Here is a 12,850-nt window from a genome sequence, read left to right as displayed (position 1 = left end):
GCAGTACAAGCATGTATCAGATATGGTGCCTGATCGGATGACTTTACAATTGATGGAGAAAAAACCGTAAGAAACTTTTAGACAGTACGCGCAGAGATGAAGGGACGTCTCAGCCCAAGTAGAACCCCCACTAACGAAAACAAAGATCACCGTTCTCTTTATCAACACCTTAAAAGCATCGTTTTATGACAAACTAGTGGGAAGTGCCACGAAGAATTTTGCGGATATTGTAATATCCGGTGAGCTCATAGAGAATGCCGTTAAGAGCGGTAGAATGGAAGGTTCAGAATGTTCAAAAAGGGCAGCGCCTATAAAGAAGAAAGAACCAGAAGCCCACATGGTGGGAACGGAAAGCCGTTATATCCCTAATCCATATCCAAACCAACCCCAACCTCGAAATTATCCACCTCCAAATTTCTATTATCCCCCTCAAACCCCTTACTACCAAGCACCCCCTCCTTCCTACCCCGTATACGCCATGAACAACCAAAGACCCGTCACCACATTCTCACAAAACACGGTATCTACTCAAAGCCAGCCCAGAAACGAACCAAGACCAGCAAGGCCTAATCCCGAGAGACCGCAATTTACTCACATCCCTGTATCGTATGGGGAATTGTACCCAAAACTTTTGGAGAAACAGCTGATTTCTCCCCATTACATGGCACCCCTTAAACCTCCATACCCAAAGTGGTACGATTCAAACGCTAGCTGTGCATACCACGCCGGGAATCAGGGGCATTCCACGGAGAATTGCCTAGCCTTTAAGAGGAGAGTTCAAGGGCTCATTAACGCGGGTATCCTACGATTCGATAGTGCCAGTAACGCAACTGGGAACCCGTTCCCTAACCATGCTGAAGGGAATGCGAGCACAGTGGGGAAAGAGGACGAATAGAAAGTCAGAAGATGTGTTTCAGAAATAAGGACGCCTCTGCAGAAAATCTGGGAGGTACTGGTTAAGAAAGGATTGCTTTGTCACCCCGATAGAATTTTCTGAGAAGAAGGTCAAAGTTTTTGCAATTTTCATGGAATTGTAGGACACGACATTCAGTCGTGTGAGGAATTTAAAAGGTTGCTTCAAGATCGGATGGATAATAAGGAGATTAAGGTCCTTAACAAGAGGGAAGAGACCAACGAAAGAGAAGTATGCACCTTTGACAACCAGTCATCAAGTCTCCCTTATAGCACAGATCGACCGTTAGTAATTTATTACGACGCGATGAAAGAGCCGGTGAAACCAAAAATGATAATCGAAGTACCGTCTCCTTTCTCGTACAAGGACGACAAAGCCGTACCATGGAAATATGACATCAATATCGTCACACCGGAAGATGAAAAGCTCAAAGCCATAACTGGAGATGTTGGAGAGGTAGGTCATTTTACCTGAAGTAGAAGATGTTATTCGAAAGAGGTCGAACTAGTGAAGAAGAACGTTATTTGGAAGCAAAAGGAAAGCGATGATGCATGAGGCCGAAGTCGAGCAAGAAATTCTACCCGTGCAAGAAACTAAAAAGCCTGTGGATGAGGAGGAAGCACAGGAGTTCTTGAAATTTATCAAACACAGTGAATACAATGTGGTGGAACAATTGAATAAGCAACCAGCACGAATTTTGGTTTTATCTCTGCTGCTAAATTAGGAGCCACACCGGAACGCTTTACTGAAGGTGTTGAATCAAGCTTACGTGGCAAACAATATATCCGTGGAGAAGCTGGACAGATGGGTGAACAACTTGAATGCGGATAATTTCATTTCTTTTAGTGATGATGAAATACCACCCAATGGTAGAGGCTCCGTGAAAGCACTACATGTTACGACTCGTTGCAAGGGCTACATAATACCGAATGTGCTTATCGATAATGGCTCGGCACTCAATGTCATGCCTTTGGCCATGCTTTCCAGAATTCTGATAGATTTGTCCTATTTAAGGCCCTGTCATTCTACGGTAAAAGCATTCGATGGGACAAGGCGTGAAGTTATGGGAAAGATTGATATCTCTTTAGAAGTGGGCCCTTACATTTACAATGTCGAGTTCCAAGTTATGGACATCACACCCTCGTATAACTGCCTTCTGGGAAGGCCTTGGATCCATTCTGCTGGAGCAGTTCCATCCTCTCTTCATCAAAAAGTAAAGTTCATCATGGATGGTTGTTTGGTCACTGTCGAGGGAGAAGAAGACATGATCGCATCTATCTCTGCTGATGCGCCATATCTTGAAGTAAGCAAAGACGCAGTAGAATATTCCTTCTGATCCTTTGAATTTGTCAATGCCACTTTTTTCGCTGAGGGAAATAGAATTTCAGTGCCAAAACTGTCGAGAAATACCAGAATGGGTGTCAAGTTGACTGTAGGAAGGGGAGCTCGAGCGAGAAGAGATTTAGGGAGATATCTGTAAGGAATAGTCAGGGCTCTAAAACCAGTGCACTACAAGGCCCGATATGGTTTGGGGTTCCAGCCGGACATGCGCCAAAGAAGAAGATAGTGGAAGAAAGATCAAGAAAGAAGGATCGCAAGAACCTTAGGCCGAGAACCAGAACGTGAGCCTATGGAATTCCCTCCTTTGTCAAGAACATTTACGTCTGCGGAAATGATATACCCAAGGCAGGATAATGCACAAGGCAAAATGTTAATGATCGAAAAGGGTTTTCAGAACATCAGTATAAATGTCATTGACAAAAGGAGCTGACACAAGTAAAGATATCTCAAGGATACGCCTTTGTCCCCCGGGTTTCATGTTGAACAATTGGACTGCCAAGGACCTTCTTGTAGTTTATAAGTCTTCAGAGTAATGCTCAAACATTAATATTCTATTGTGTCCTTAGACATAATAGAATTCTTTTGTAAGAGCTTGCATTCGCTCTTTGTCATTCAAATGAATATCAATGAAGATGCATTTTGTCACGATCTTTTGCATTATCACTAATTTCATAATCATTTTCTCATTTCATAGCCTATCCTTACATTTGCCTCATGCCATGCCATAACATTTCGTTTGTTGGTTCCAATACTGGGATGCCCCTCTATAGTTTCCTTTTTCATTCAACTTTCAGGTGCTCAGATGTCAACAGCATGAACAAACCCGTTACGAGTCCTGAAATCGATTTTGAGAAGGCTGTTTGTTTAGGAGAATTTTTAGCCAAAGAAAATGCTGAAGACTATGTCTCGTCTCCTGACTTGCTAAGAATGGTGGAACAAGAGGATAAACAGATTTTGCCTCATCCAGAATCTGTTGAAATAATAAACTTGGAAACTGAAGAAAGGAAGCAAGAAGTGAAGATTGGGACCTCTATTTTAGGGGGCACTAGGCATAATTTAATTGCTTTGCTCCGCGAGTACAGAGATGTATTCGCATGGTCATATCAGGACATGCCAGGATTGGATGAAGATGTAGTGGTCCATAAACTAACATTAAAACCAGAATGCAAACCCATTCAGCAAAAGCTAAGAAGGATGAGACCTGAGATGCTGTTGAAGATCAAAGAAGAGGTCAAAAAGCAATTCGATGCGGGTTTCTTACAAGCTTCCAAATATCCAGAATGGGTGGCTAACATAGTCCCGGTACCAAAGAAAGACAGTAAAGTACGAATATGCGTGGATTATCGTGACCTGAATCGAGCAAGTCCTAAAGATAATTTTCCCTTACCACACATTGATACGTTGGTGGATAACACAGCCAATCATTCATTGTTTTCTTAGCCAAGCATTCATTGTTTTCTTTCATGGATGGATTCTTGGGGTATAATCAGATCAAGATGGCCCCTGAGGATATGGAGAAAACTACCTTCGTAACAATGTGGGGAACATTCTGCTACAAGGTGATGCCATTTGGGTTAAAGAATGCTGGGGCAACATATCATAGGGCTATGGTGATGTTATTTCATGACATGATGCATAAGGAAATAGAGGTCTACGTAGACGATATGATCGCTAAATCCTGAGGACAAAAAGAGCATGTAGTGAACCTGAAGAAGTTGTTCGACAGACTGAGAAAGTTCCAGCTAAAGCTCAATCCGGCCAAATGTACATTTGGGGCTACCTCGGGAAAATTGCTAGGCTTCATTGTCAGTGAAAGAGGTATCGAGGTTGATCCAGATAAAATAAAAGCCATTCAAGAGTTGCCACCTCCGCACACACAAAAGGAAGTTAGAGGATTTTTAGGGAGGTTAAACTACATCGCCCGATTCATCGCTCAACTTACCAACCAATGTGACCCAATTTTTCGGCTTCTTTGAAAACATAACCCGGGAAAATGGAATGAGGAATGCCAGATAGCTTTTGATAAGATAAAACAATATTTGTCTAATCCTCCAGTGCTAGTACCGCCAACTCTGGGAAGACCATTGATATTGTATTTGACTGTGTTTGAAAATTTAATAGGTTGCGTACTGGGGCAACACGACGAGTCAGGAAAGAAAAAAAAGGCGATCTACTACCTCAGCAAAAAGTTCACTGAATATAAGGCAAAGTATCCGTCCGTTGAAAAATACTGTTGCGCTCTGATTTGGGTAGCTCGGAGACTCAGGAAATATATGTTGTATCATACAACATGGCTAATTTCAAAACTGGACCCAATAAAATACATGATGGAATCACCTGCACTTTCAGGAAGAATGGCACGATGGTAGATCCTCCTATCGGAATACGACATTACCTATGTAAGTCAGAAGTCGATAAAAGGGAGCGCAATAGCTGATTTCTTAGCGACTCGAACGACAGAGGAATATGAGCCCTTGAGATTCGATTTCCCAGATGAAGACTTAATGTGCATCACAAAAAAGGAATTCGAGTCATCAAAAGAGAAGCCATGGAAGATGAGTTTTGATGGTGCATCGAATGCTTTGGGGCATGGAATTGGAGCAATCCTAGTCTCACCCGACGGGAATCATTATCCGTTCACTGCCAGGCTGAATTTCTTCTGTACCAATAACATAGAAGAATATGAAGCCTGTATCATGGGACTTTGTGCAGCTATTGAACGAAACGTCAAAATTTTAGAGGTTTATGGAGACTCAGCATTAGTGATTTACCAAATCCGTGGAGATTGGGAAGTGAGGGATTCGAAATTGGTTAAATACAGTGATCTAGTGGCAGAGCTGATTAAAGAATTTGAAGAAATAACTTTTAATTACTTCCCACGAGAAGAAAACCAATTGGCTGATGCCCTGGCCACTTTGGCTTCAATGTTCAAAGCAAACAGAGAAACAGAAATAATGCCTCTTCAAATAAGCATATATGAAGTCCCTGCACATTGTTTCAGCATTGAAAAAGAGCCATATGGATGACCAAGGTTCCATGATGTCTTAGAATATATCAAGAATCAAAGGTATCCCGAACAAGCAAATGAGAATGACAAAAGAACAATTAGAAGAATGACAGCTGGATTCGTTCTTGACAGAGACATCCTATACAAAATAGGAAAAAATCAAGTGCTATTGAGATGCTTGGGTGATGCTGAAGCTAGAAAAATACTTGAAGATGTCCATGAAGGAACTTGTGGAACGCATGCCAATGGTTTCACTATGACTAGGAAGATTATGAGACTCGGTTATTACTAGCTGACGATGGAAAGTGACTGCATTAGTTATGCAAGAAAATGCCACAAATGTCAAATTTATAGTGATAAGATTCATGTAGCCCCTTCACCCCTGCATGTCATGACTTCTCCGTGGCGTTTTTCTATGTGGGGCATGGATGTTATAGGGCCAATTGCCCCAAAAGCTTCTAATGTACATCGATTCATTTTTGTGGTTATTGATTACTTCACAAAATGGATAGAAGCCGCATCATTTGCCAATGTGACAAAGACTGCAGTTTGCAGGTTTTTGAAAAAAGAAATCATTTGTCGATATGGTTTGCCTGAAAGAATCATTTCAGATAACGCTTTGAATCTGAACAACAAGATGATGAAGGAAGTGTGAGCAATTTCAAATAAAGCATCATAACTCATCGCCTTATCGCCCGGAAATGAACGGAGCTGTTGAAGCGACCAACAATAATATTAAGAAGATTATTGGAAAAATAACCGAGACATATAAAGACTGGCACGAGAAGCTACCATTTTCTTTGTATCCATATCGCACATCTGTACGGACATCTACGGAAGCAACTTCTTTCTCTCTGGTCTATAGAATGGAGGCTGTGCTACCCATCGAAGTTGAAATCCCCTCTTTACGAGTCTTAATGGAGTCGAAACTAGAGGAAGCAGAATGGGTTCGAGCTCGATATGACCAGTTAAACCTCATCGAAGAAAAACGTTTAAAGGCAATTTGTCACGGACAGATGTACCAGAAGAGAATGATCGCGGCCCATGAAAAGAAAATACGGCCAAAAGAATTTCATGAAGGAGAACTCGTACTGAGAAAGATTCTTCCAATACAGAAGGACTTACGAGGAAAATGGGCACCAAATTGGGAAGGACCATACGTCGTAAAGAAGGCATTCTCAGGCGGAGCTTTGATTCTCACTGAAATGGATGGGAAGGAGTTACCGAATCCAGTGAATTCAGATGCTGTGAAGAAATATTATGCCTGAAAAAAAAGGATCAAGGTGAAAACCCGAAAAGGGCGTCTTGATTAACACAAAGGATTAGAATGAAAACCCAAAAGGGCATTCTAATGAAGCAAACCCGGGTTTAAAAAGCAAGGCGGTTGAACGGTGGGTCAAACAGTGAGACTACAGCATTTGAAGCATTTTTCAGTAGCTTAAAATCTTCTACGCAAGAAGCCATGCTTGAAAAGATTCTTGATAAGAAACGTGGAAGAGTTCATGTGTTGAATATCTAGAGCATTTGTATCTGTTGAATGTGATCCCTTTTCTCTTTATGACACTTTTTCACTATCATTGGTTAATTTTCTTTGTTTGCTACATTTGAAATAAATAAATGTGAGGTATCCCTTTATTCTTACCTGACCATTTTCATGTATCTCATTTTGTGGTTTATTTAAATGATAAATTTGAAATGACATACTCTAGACAAAAGAAATGTTGAGCATTACCCGGATAAGAATTTGATAAGTACAAGAGTCTCAAGGTAAGGACAAAGTTCGACCAGGGGCATCTGAGAAACGTTGATTACTTGTAAAAACTTGAGGATGGGTACAGGGCCTGAATAGAAAGTCAAGAGCCGAAGAAATGAATGCAGATCATCAAAAAAAAATCGTGATGAAGAAGGACATATGACAAACATGCCTAAAGCTCATAACATAATCATGTAAGCATAAAATCATTCAAGACAAACATGTGCATATCATGATAATGTCATGCATGACATATATAGATACTCCAGTAGAGCGAGAGGATGTGATGATAGCTGTACTAAATCAAAGGAAAAGACACCTGAGTTCCACCAGATGACAGGTTTTGGTATTTTGATGTTGTTACTTCTGTTTTCAAAATTCAACTCATATTGCGAGCAATGAGTTGAGCCTCAAGACATGTTGAGGTAATTTCAATTTATGTTTTCAAAATTCAACTCATATTGCGAGAAATGAGTTGAGCCTCAAGACACGTTGAGGTAATTTCAATTTCTGTTTTCAAAATTCAACTCATATTGCGAGAAATGAGTTGAGCCTCAAGACATGCTGAGGTATTTTCAATTTCTGTTTTTCAAACAAAAAAATCAACTCATATTACGAGAAATGAGTTGAGCCTCAAGACATGCTGAGGTATGTCTTTCAAAAAAAAATCAACTCATATTGCGAGAGGTGAGTTGAGCCTCAAGACACGCTGAGGTAATTTTAATTTCTGTTGTCAAAAAATCAACTCGTATTGCGAGAGGCGAGTTGAGCCTCAGGTCACACGCCGAGGTATTTTCAATTTCCATTTTTCAATTTCTACCTTTCAAAAAAAAATCGACTCATATTATGAGAGGTGAGTTGAGCCTTGGCTCACGCTACTGAGCTATTTTCAATTCATTTTTCAAAAAATCAACTCATATTGCGAAAGGTGAGTTGAGCTTCAGATCACACACTGAGATATTTTTTTCAATTTATATTTTTCAAAAAAATCAACTCACATTACGAGATGTGAGTTGAGCCTCGGGTCACATGTCGAGGTATTTTCAAAATTTGTTTTTCAAATTCTGTTTTCAAAAATCAACTCATATTGTGAGAAGTGAGTTGAGCCTTGGCTCACGTGCTGAGCTATTTTCAATTTCTGTTTTTTTTTAAAATTCAACTCATATTGCGAGAGGTGAGTTGAGCTTTTAATTTCTACGAGAGGTGAGTTGAGCCTTTTGCAAATTTCATTTTCAAAAATCAACTCATATTAGTAGAAGTGAGTTGAGCCTTGGCTCACGTCTTTGAGCTATTTTCAATTTCTATTTTAATATCTAGTTTTAAAGAGTCAATTCATATTGCGAGAAATGAGTTGAGCTCAGGATCATATACCGAGTAAAGAATAAAGATTGGACAATTGAACAAAATTTAGTGCTTTTAAGTCTTTGCACTATCCTTGTTTCACAATGATGAGCAAAGAGGGGCAGCTGTAAGCACTAAATTTTTGTCCGACTAGAGTTTATGTTTAATTTTCAAAATTTCAAAAAAAAATTTAATAAAAAAATTGCATTTTGACCCCTAAACTTTTTTTAAATTTCACTTAGAACCCTAAACTTTTCTTAAATTACATTTTAACCCTAAATTTTCTAAAAATTACATTTAGCCCCAGAAGTTTTGCTGCATTTGTGATTTGGTCCTTCAGACAGATTACGTGATTTGGGGCATCCACTTCCCAGATTTTCAGGCCAAAAACATGGGTGGTTGTTCCTTCTTCACCCACTACCTGCAAATGGCATAAAAAAGAAGCAAAATGGTAGAAATAAAGGAGGAGACCACACCAAAAAGAGAGGATTCTCTCCCATTGGAGAAAAAAGAGCAAAAAAATTCCAGAAAAAAATTTTTCAGCAAAAAAAAAAACCAAAAAAAAGGAACATTTAGCAATCTAAGCAAGAAAAAACTTCAATATCCGGCAAGCAACCAAGCAACCAAGGACTAACCACCATTAACACCACAACCAAGCTCCCAAACCGAAACCCACTCTAAATACTCGAGCCAATCGATTATAAGCCACCCCAAAACCCAAACCTCAACTACCCATAGCTTGATTTCACGCGGCGCATACGATAGCTGTTGGTGGCGCGCACGGTAGAAGGAGAAAGAGGGGTTCGGCGGCTTGAAGCTTGGATTTTTTTCTTTCTTTCTTTGTTTGCTGCTGGAGATTTGTTTATTTTGGGGGGTTAGTATTAAAAAAAGAAATATTTTAGTTAATGGGTTGGTTTATGTAAGGTTTGATGGGTTAAATTTAGTTTGGGTTAATTAGTGGGTTGGGTGATGATATGTTAAGTTAGTGGGTTGGGTTGGTTGTGTTGGATTATTAAGTTAGTGGGCTGAGATTGGTTTATGTTGGGTTGAAGTAATTTGGATTTTGTATATTTTATGTAGATTTTATTTGTAATTGTTCTAAACAAAAATTGGTCTTAAAAAAATAAAAAAATAATAAAAAATATTAAATTTTAAAATGGTCGGGTCAACCTGACTCTATTGGCGGCAATCTGATCCGGTTAAGATCACCCACAAAGGCCCATTTCGACAGAAATAATCAAACAAGGAATACAATGGCGAAGGACGAACCGAGTACGAGACGAGAAAAATGCTTCAAAAAGATACAAAGAGGAGATCAGACAAGAAATCCTAAGCACAATAGATGAGAAGTGGAAAGATGAAGGCCCAATCTTTGAAGCCGAGGATGAGCTAATAGGGAAATTCATCTCTGATGGTAAGTACTTGGTAAGATTGACCTATTTTAAAGAATTTAATGAGAACTTAAATGATGACAATGCTCATTCTAACTCACTCATTGATAAGTGTGATTGGGGAATGTTGTGGTTGGTGAAATTATCATTCCAAATTACAATATTTTTGTCGAAGATATTAAACAATGCCTTACCATACAAGTTGGAGATAAAAAAGAGAATTCAAACCATAGACACTGGTTGTGCGTTGTGCCATGATAGTGTAGAAGATTTAGAGCACCTTTTTACGGACTGTCCTTTTACAAGGATTGTTTGGATTGGATCAAATTTGGGGACCAGAACTGATATCTTGAAGATGAATTATCCTATTGAATGGATTCTCTCAATGTTAAGGCGAATTAAATCAGCAAAGGAGGATAAGGACAACTTCATATTGTTTACCTCAAATTTATGGAGTATTTGAAACCAACAAAACTAGGTTATTTTCAAGGGAAGAACCCCAATTCTAATCGTTGTCATCAACATGGCTGTGGTTTACACCAATAGAGCGATTAAGGCTTATGAGAGTTGGTGTAATTACAAACCGCTAGTGCAAAGTAATTTGGTGACGAGAATGGAGAGCATGACGACACCAACTTATAACGTGTATGTTGGATGGAAGAAAGGAAATGTAAGAGTTAGCGTTGTCATTCTAATAAAATCTCCGGATGATATTACAAAGAAATTTATTAGGAAAATTTTCGATCAATCTTCTAGGATCAAAAGCAAGCTGTTGATTTCCGATTCATCCTTGCATCTTCTTGTCGTATGGGTTTATCATCTGTAGTGTTTTGGACTAAGGATAAACTACTTGGGAAAATTTTCGAAGGAAATGAAATCAAGGTGAATTGGGAAATCCAACCAGTATGGGATGATATAGTGGTGATGAGAAGACTCTTTCCGTTTACAAGATATTGTGGGAATGATACTAAAGCCCTATACCGGGCATGTAATGTAGCTGCTACAGTACTTTCAACTTGTTAAATTAGATTTGTAAGTATTTTTACTTGTATTACTTGTATGTTTTCATTTTGTTCATCTATCAATAAAAATTTGAATCATTTTGAATTGACTTATTCAAGTGTACTTTTATATGATTAAATAAGTAAATAAAATTTTGATAAAACGTAACTAATAAACAATAAGATATTATATATACCACTATCTCTTCTCCAAAATTTATGTTAAAAAATCTAAGATAATATACTGGATGTGTCTTCAAATTTCAAACCCATATGTAAAAATAGATTCAATCTTGCAATTCAAGTTCATGATCTGTTTTCTTTGAGAATGAACGTTTAGAATTCATATTTTCAATTTTTTATTCATATACAAAATCAGATTAGTTTCCTTAATTATTTTCCCTCGAATTCATTCAATTTCCTTGGGTTAAAATACTCGAGAGGTCCCTATATCATAATGACTAGATTAAACTATTCCTCTATTATTAAATAGATCAATTTAGTCCCTATATTATTAAAAAATTAAATAATTCCAAGTTATAACAGAGTTAACATTTACTATAAAAATATCTTGAATTTTTGTTTTCAATTGCAGTTCAATTTCAAACAAAATATTTCATTTAAAGAATCATAAAAACTTTAAAAATATTAACTTTATTAAATAGTAAATGATATATATTTTTAAACAGTAAATATTAAATCTATTCTAATTTAGTCTTATTTGAATCTTTTCGATAGTACAAAGATTAATTTGATCAAGTCTCTATATTATAGGGACCTCTAAGGTACATTCACCAATTTCTTTGCCATATCTCTGGTTTTTCACACCATACCTTATGATTATGCGAAGAACACAGTTCTTAAACTCACAATGATTTGTATAAAGTCACAATATATCTACTAACAGAAGAACAGTAACATCAAAAACCAAACACAAAAACAAAACATCAAACCTTCCATATATTTTTAGTCCTAATTTTTTTTTTCATTTGACTCCCCTCTTGCAACGATTATATGTTGTACAAGGCCGATAATCAGGACCTGCAGGTTTTATACAATTCCCATAAATATACGCATTGCAAACCGGTTGACGCTGTAACCCTCGATAAGATATAGGAGTAGCTGCAGCAAGTCTCCTTTGTTTCACCTCGGATTCACCGAACAACACCACTTGTTCTTCATCTTCGATGAATTCACCAATTGTTTCATCGTATTTCGTAGTGTTTGGTTTGCTGTCAGGAAAGGCTAAAGCTGCTGATTTGGTCACACTGTTGTTGATTAACAGCAAAGAAGCTAATATGAACAATGGAAAATATCCCATTGTTCCTCTTTTGATCTTTTTTTCTTTTTCCGATTTGTTTTTCTGAGTTTGTAGGCACTTGAATAAATAATATGTTGGGAGATTATCTATAAGAAAAAGTTGCAAATTGAGGATAAGTAATGAAAGGGTATGGTTTCATTAATTGGTTTAAGGGTCTTATAGTGGGGGCCTTTGCTATTTCATCTTCAAATTTGGTGAAAGAAAATGACAGTGATTTTGCTTGACTTGGTCAAGTTTTATTTTTAATTTTTTAGAAAAAACTTGAAAACTAAGATTAAAATTACCAGTTGGATACATTGTTTTTTTTTTTTAATTTTGTTGGTGTAACATTTTGAAATAAAAAATATTTAAAAATAGTATTCTAATAAACTTGAATTTAACAAATTTATTTTAACAGAATTAACATTTGGATCTGAATTTTAAAATTTGAAAAGTAAAAAACTAAATTTCAAACTCATAAAGAGTATAGAGAATTATGACATTTTAAATTAGACCTTTTGATACTAAAATGCCACATATTCAAATTTAATAATATTATTAATTAGATTTTAATTTTAAATTAAGAATTAAATATAGAGAAGTTAAATTATAAAAAATTCAAAGAATATAGAAACTAATGACAAAATTAAACCTTCGATTTTGCATTGAATTTAGTTCGGTTTCCAAAGACTAGTGCAAATCCCCACCAATTTCGACCAATGCAGGGGGCAAATGGAAATTAGAACACAAAAGGCCATCACTGAGCCCGAAGAGTACAATAATTATGGTTTGTCAATACATGG

The 12,850-nt window shown here is 37.4% G+C and overlaps 1 protein-coding gene across 1 annotated transcript; it reads right to left on the bottom strand.

Moving 5' to 3' along the window:
- Positions 1-11,604: 11,604 nt before the first annotated feature.
- LOC108484768 (protein RALF-like 27) lies at positions 11,605-12,211 on the bottom strand. The gene has a single exon (XM_017788672.2). It carries the CDS (start codon positions 12,066-12,068, stop codon positions 11,733-11,735), a length of 336 nt encoding a protein of 111 aa, XP_017644161.1. The 5' UTR covers positions 12,069-12,211; the 3' UTR covers positions 11,605-11,732.
- Positions 12,212-12,850: the final 639 nt, after the last annotated feature.

The sequence above is a fragment of the Gossypium arboreum genome, chromosome 7, assembly GCF_025698485.1.
Source record: "Gossypium arboreum isolate Shixiya-1 chromosome 7, ASM2569848v2, whole genome shotgun sequence".
NCBI lineage: Eukaryota > Viridiplantae > Streptophyta > Magnoliopsida > Malvales > Malvaceae > Gossypium > Gossypium arboreum.
The sequence above is the reverse complement of the archived record's forward strand: the minus strand, read 5'-3'. Positions and strand labels throughout refer to the sequence as shown.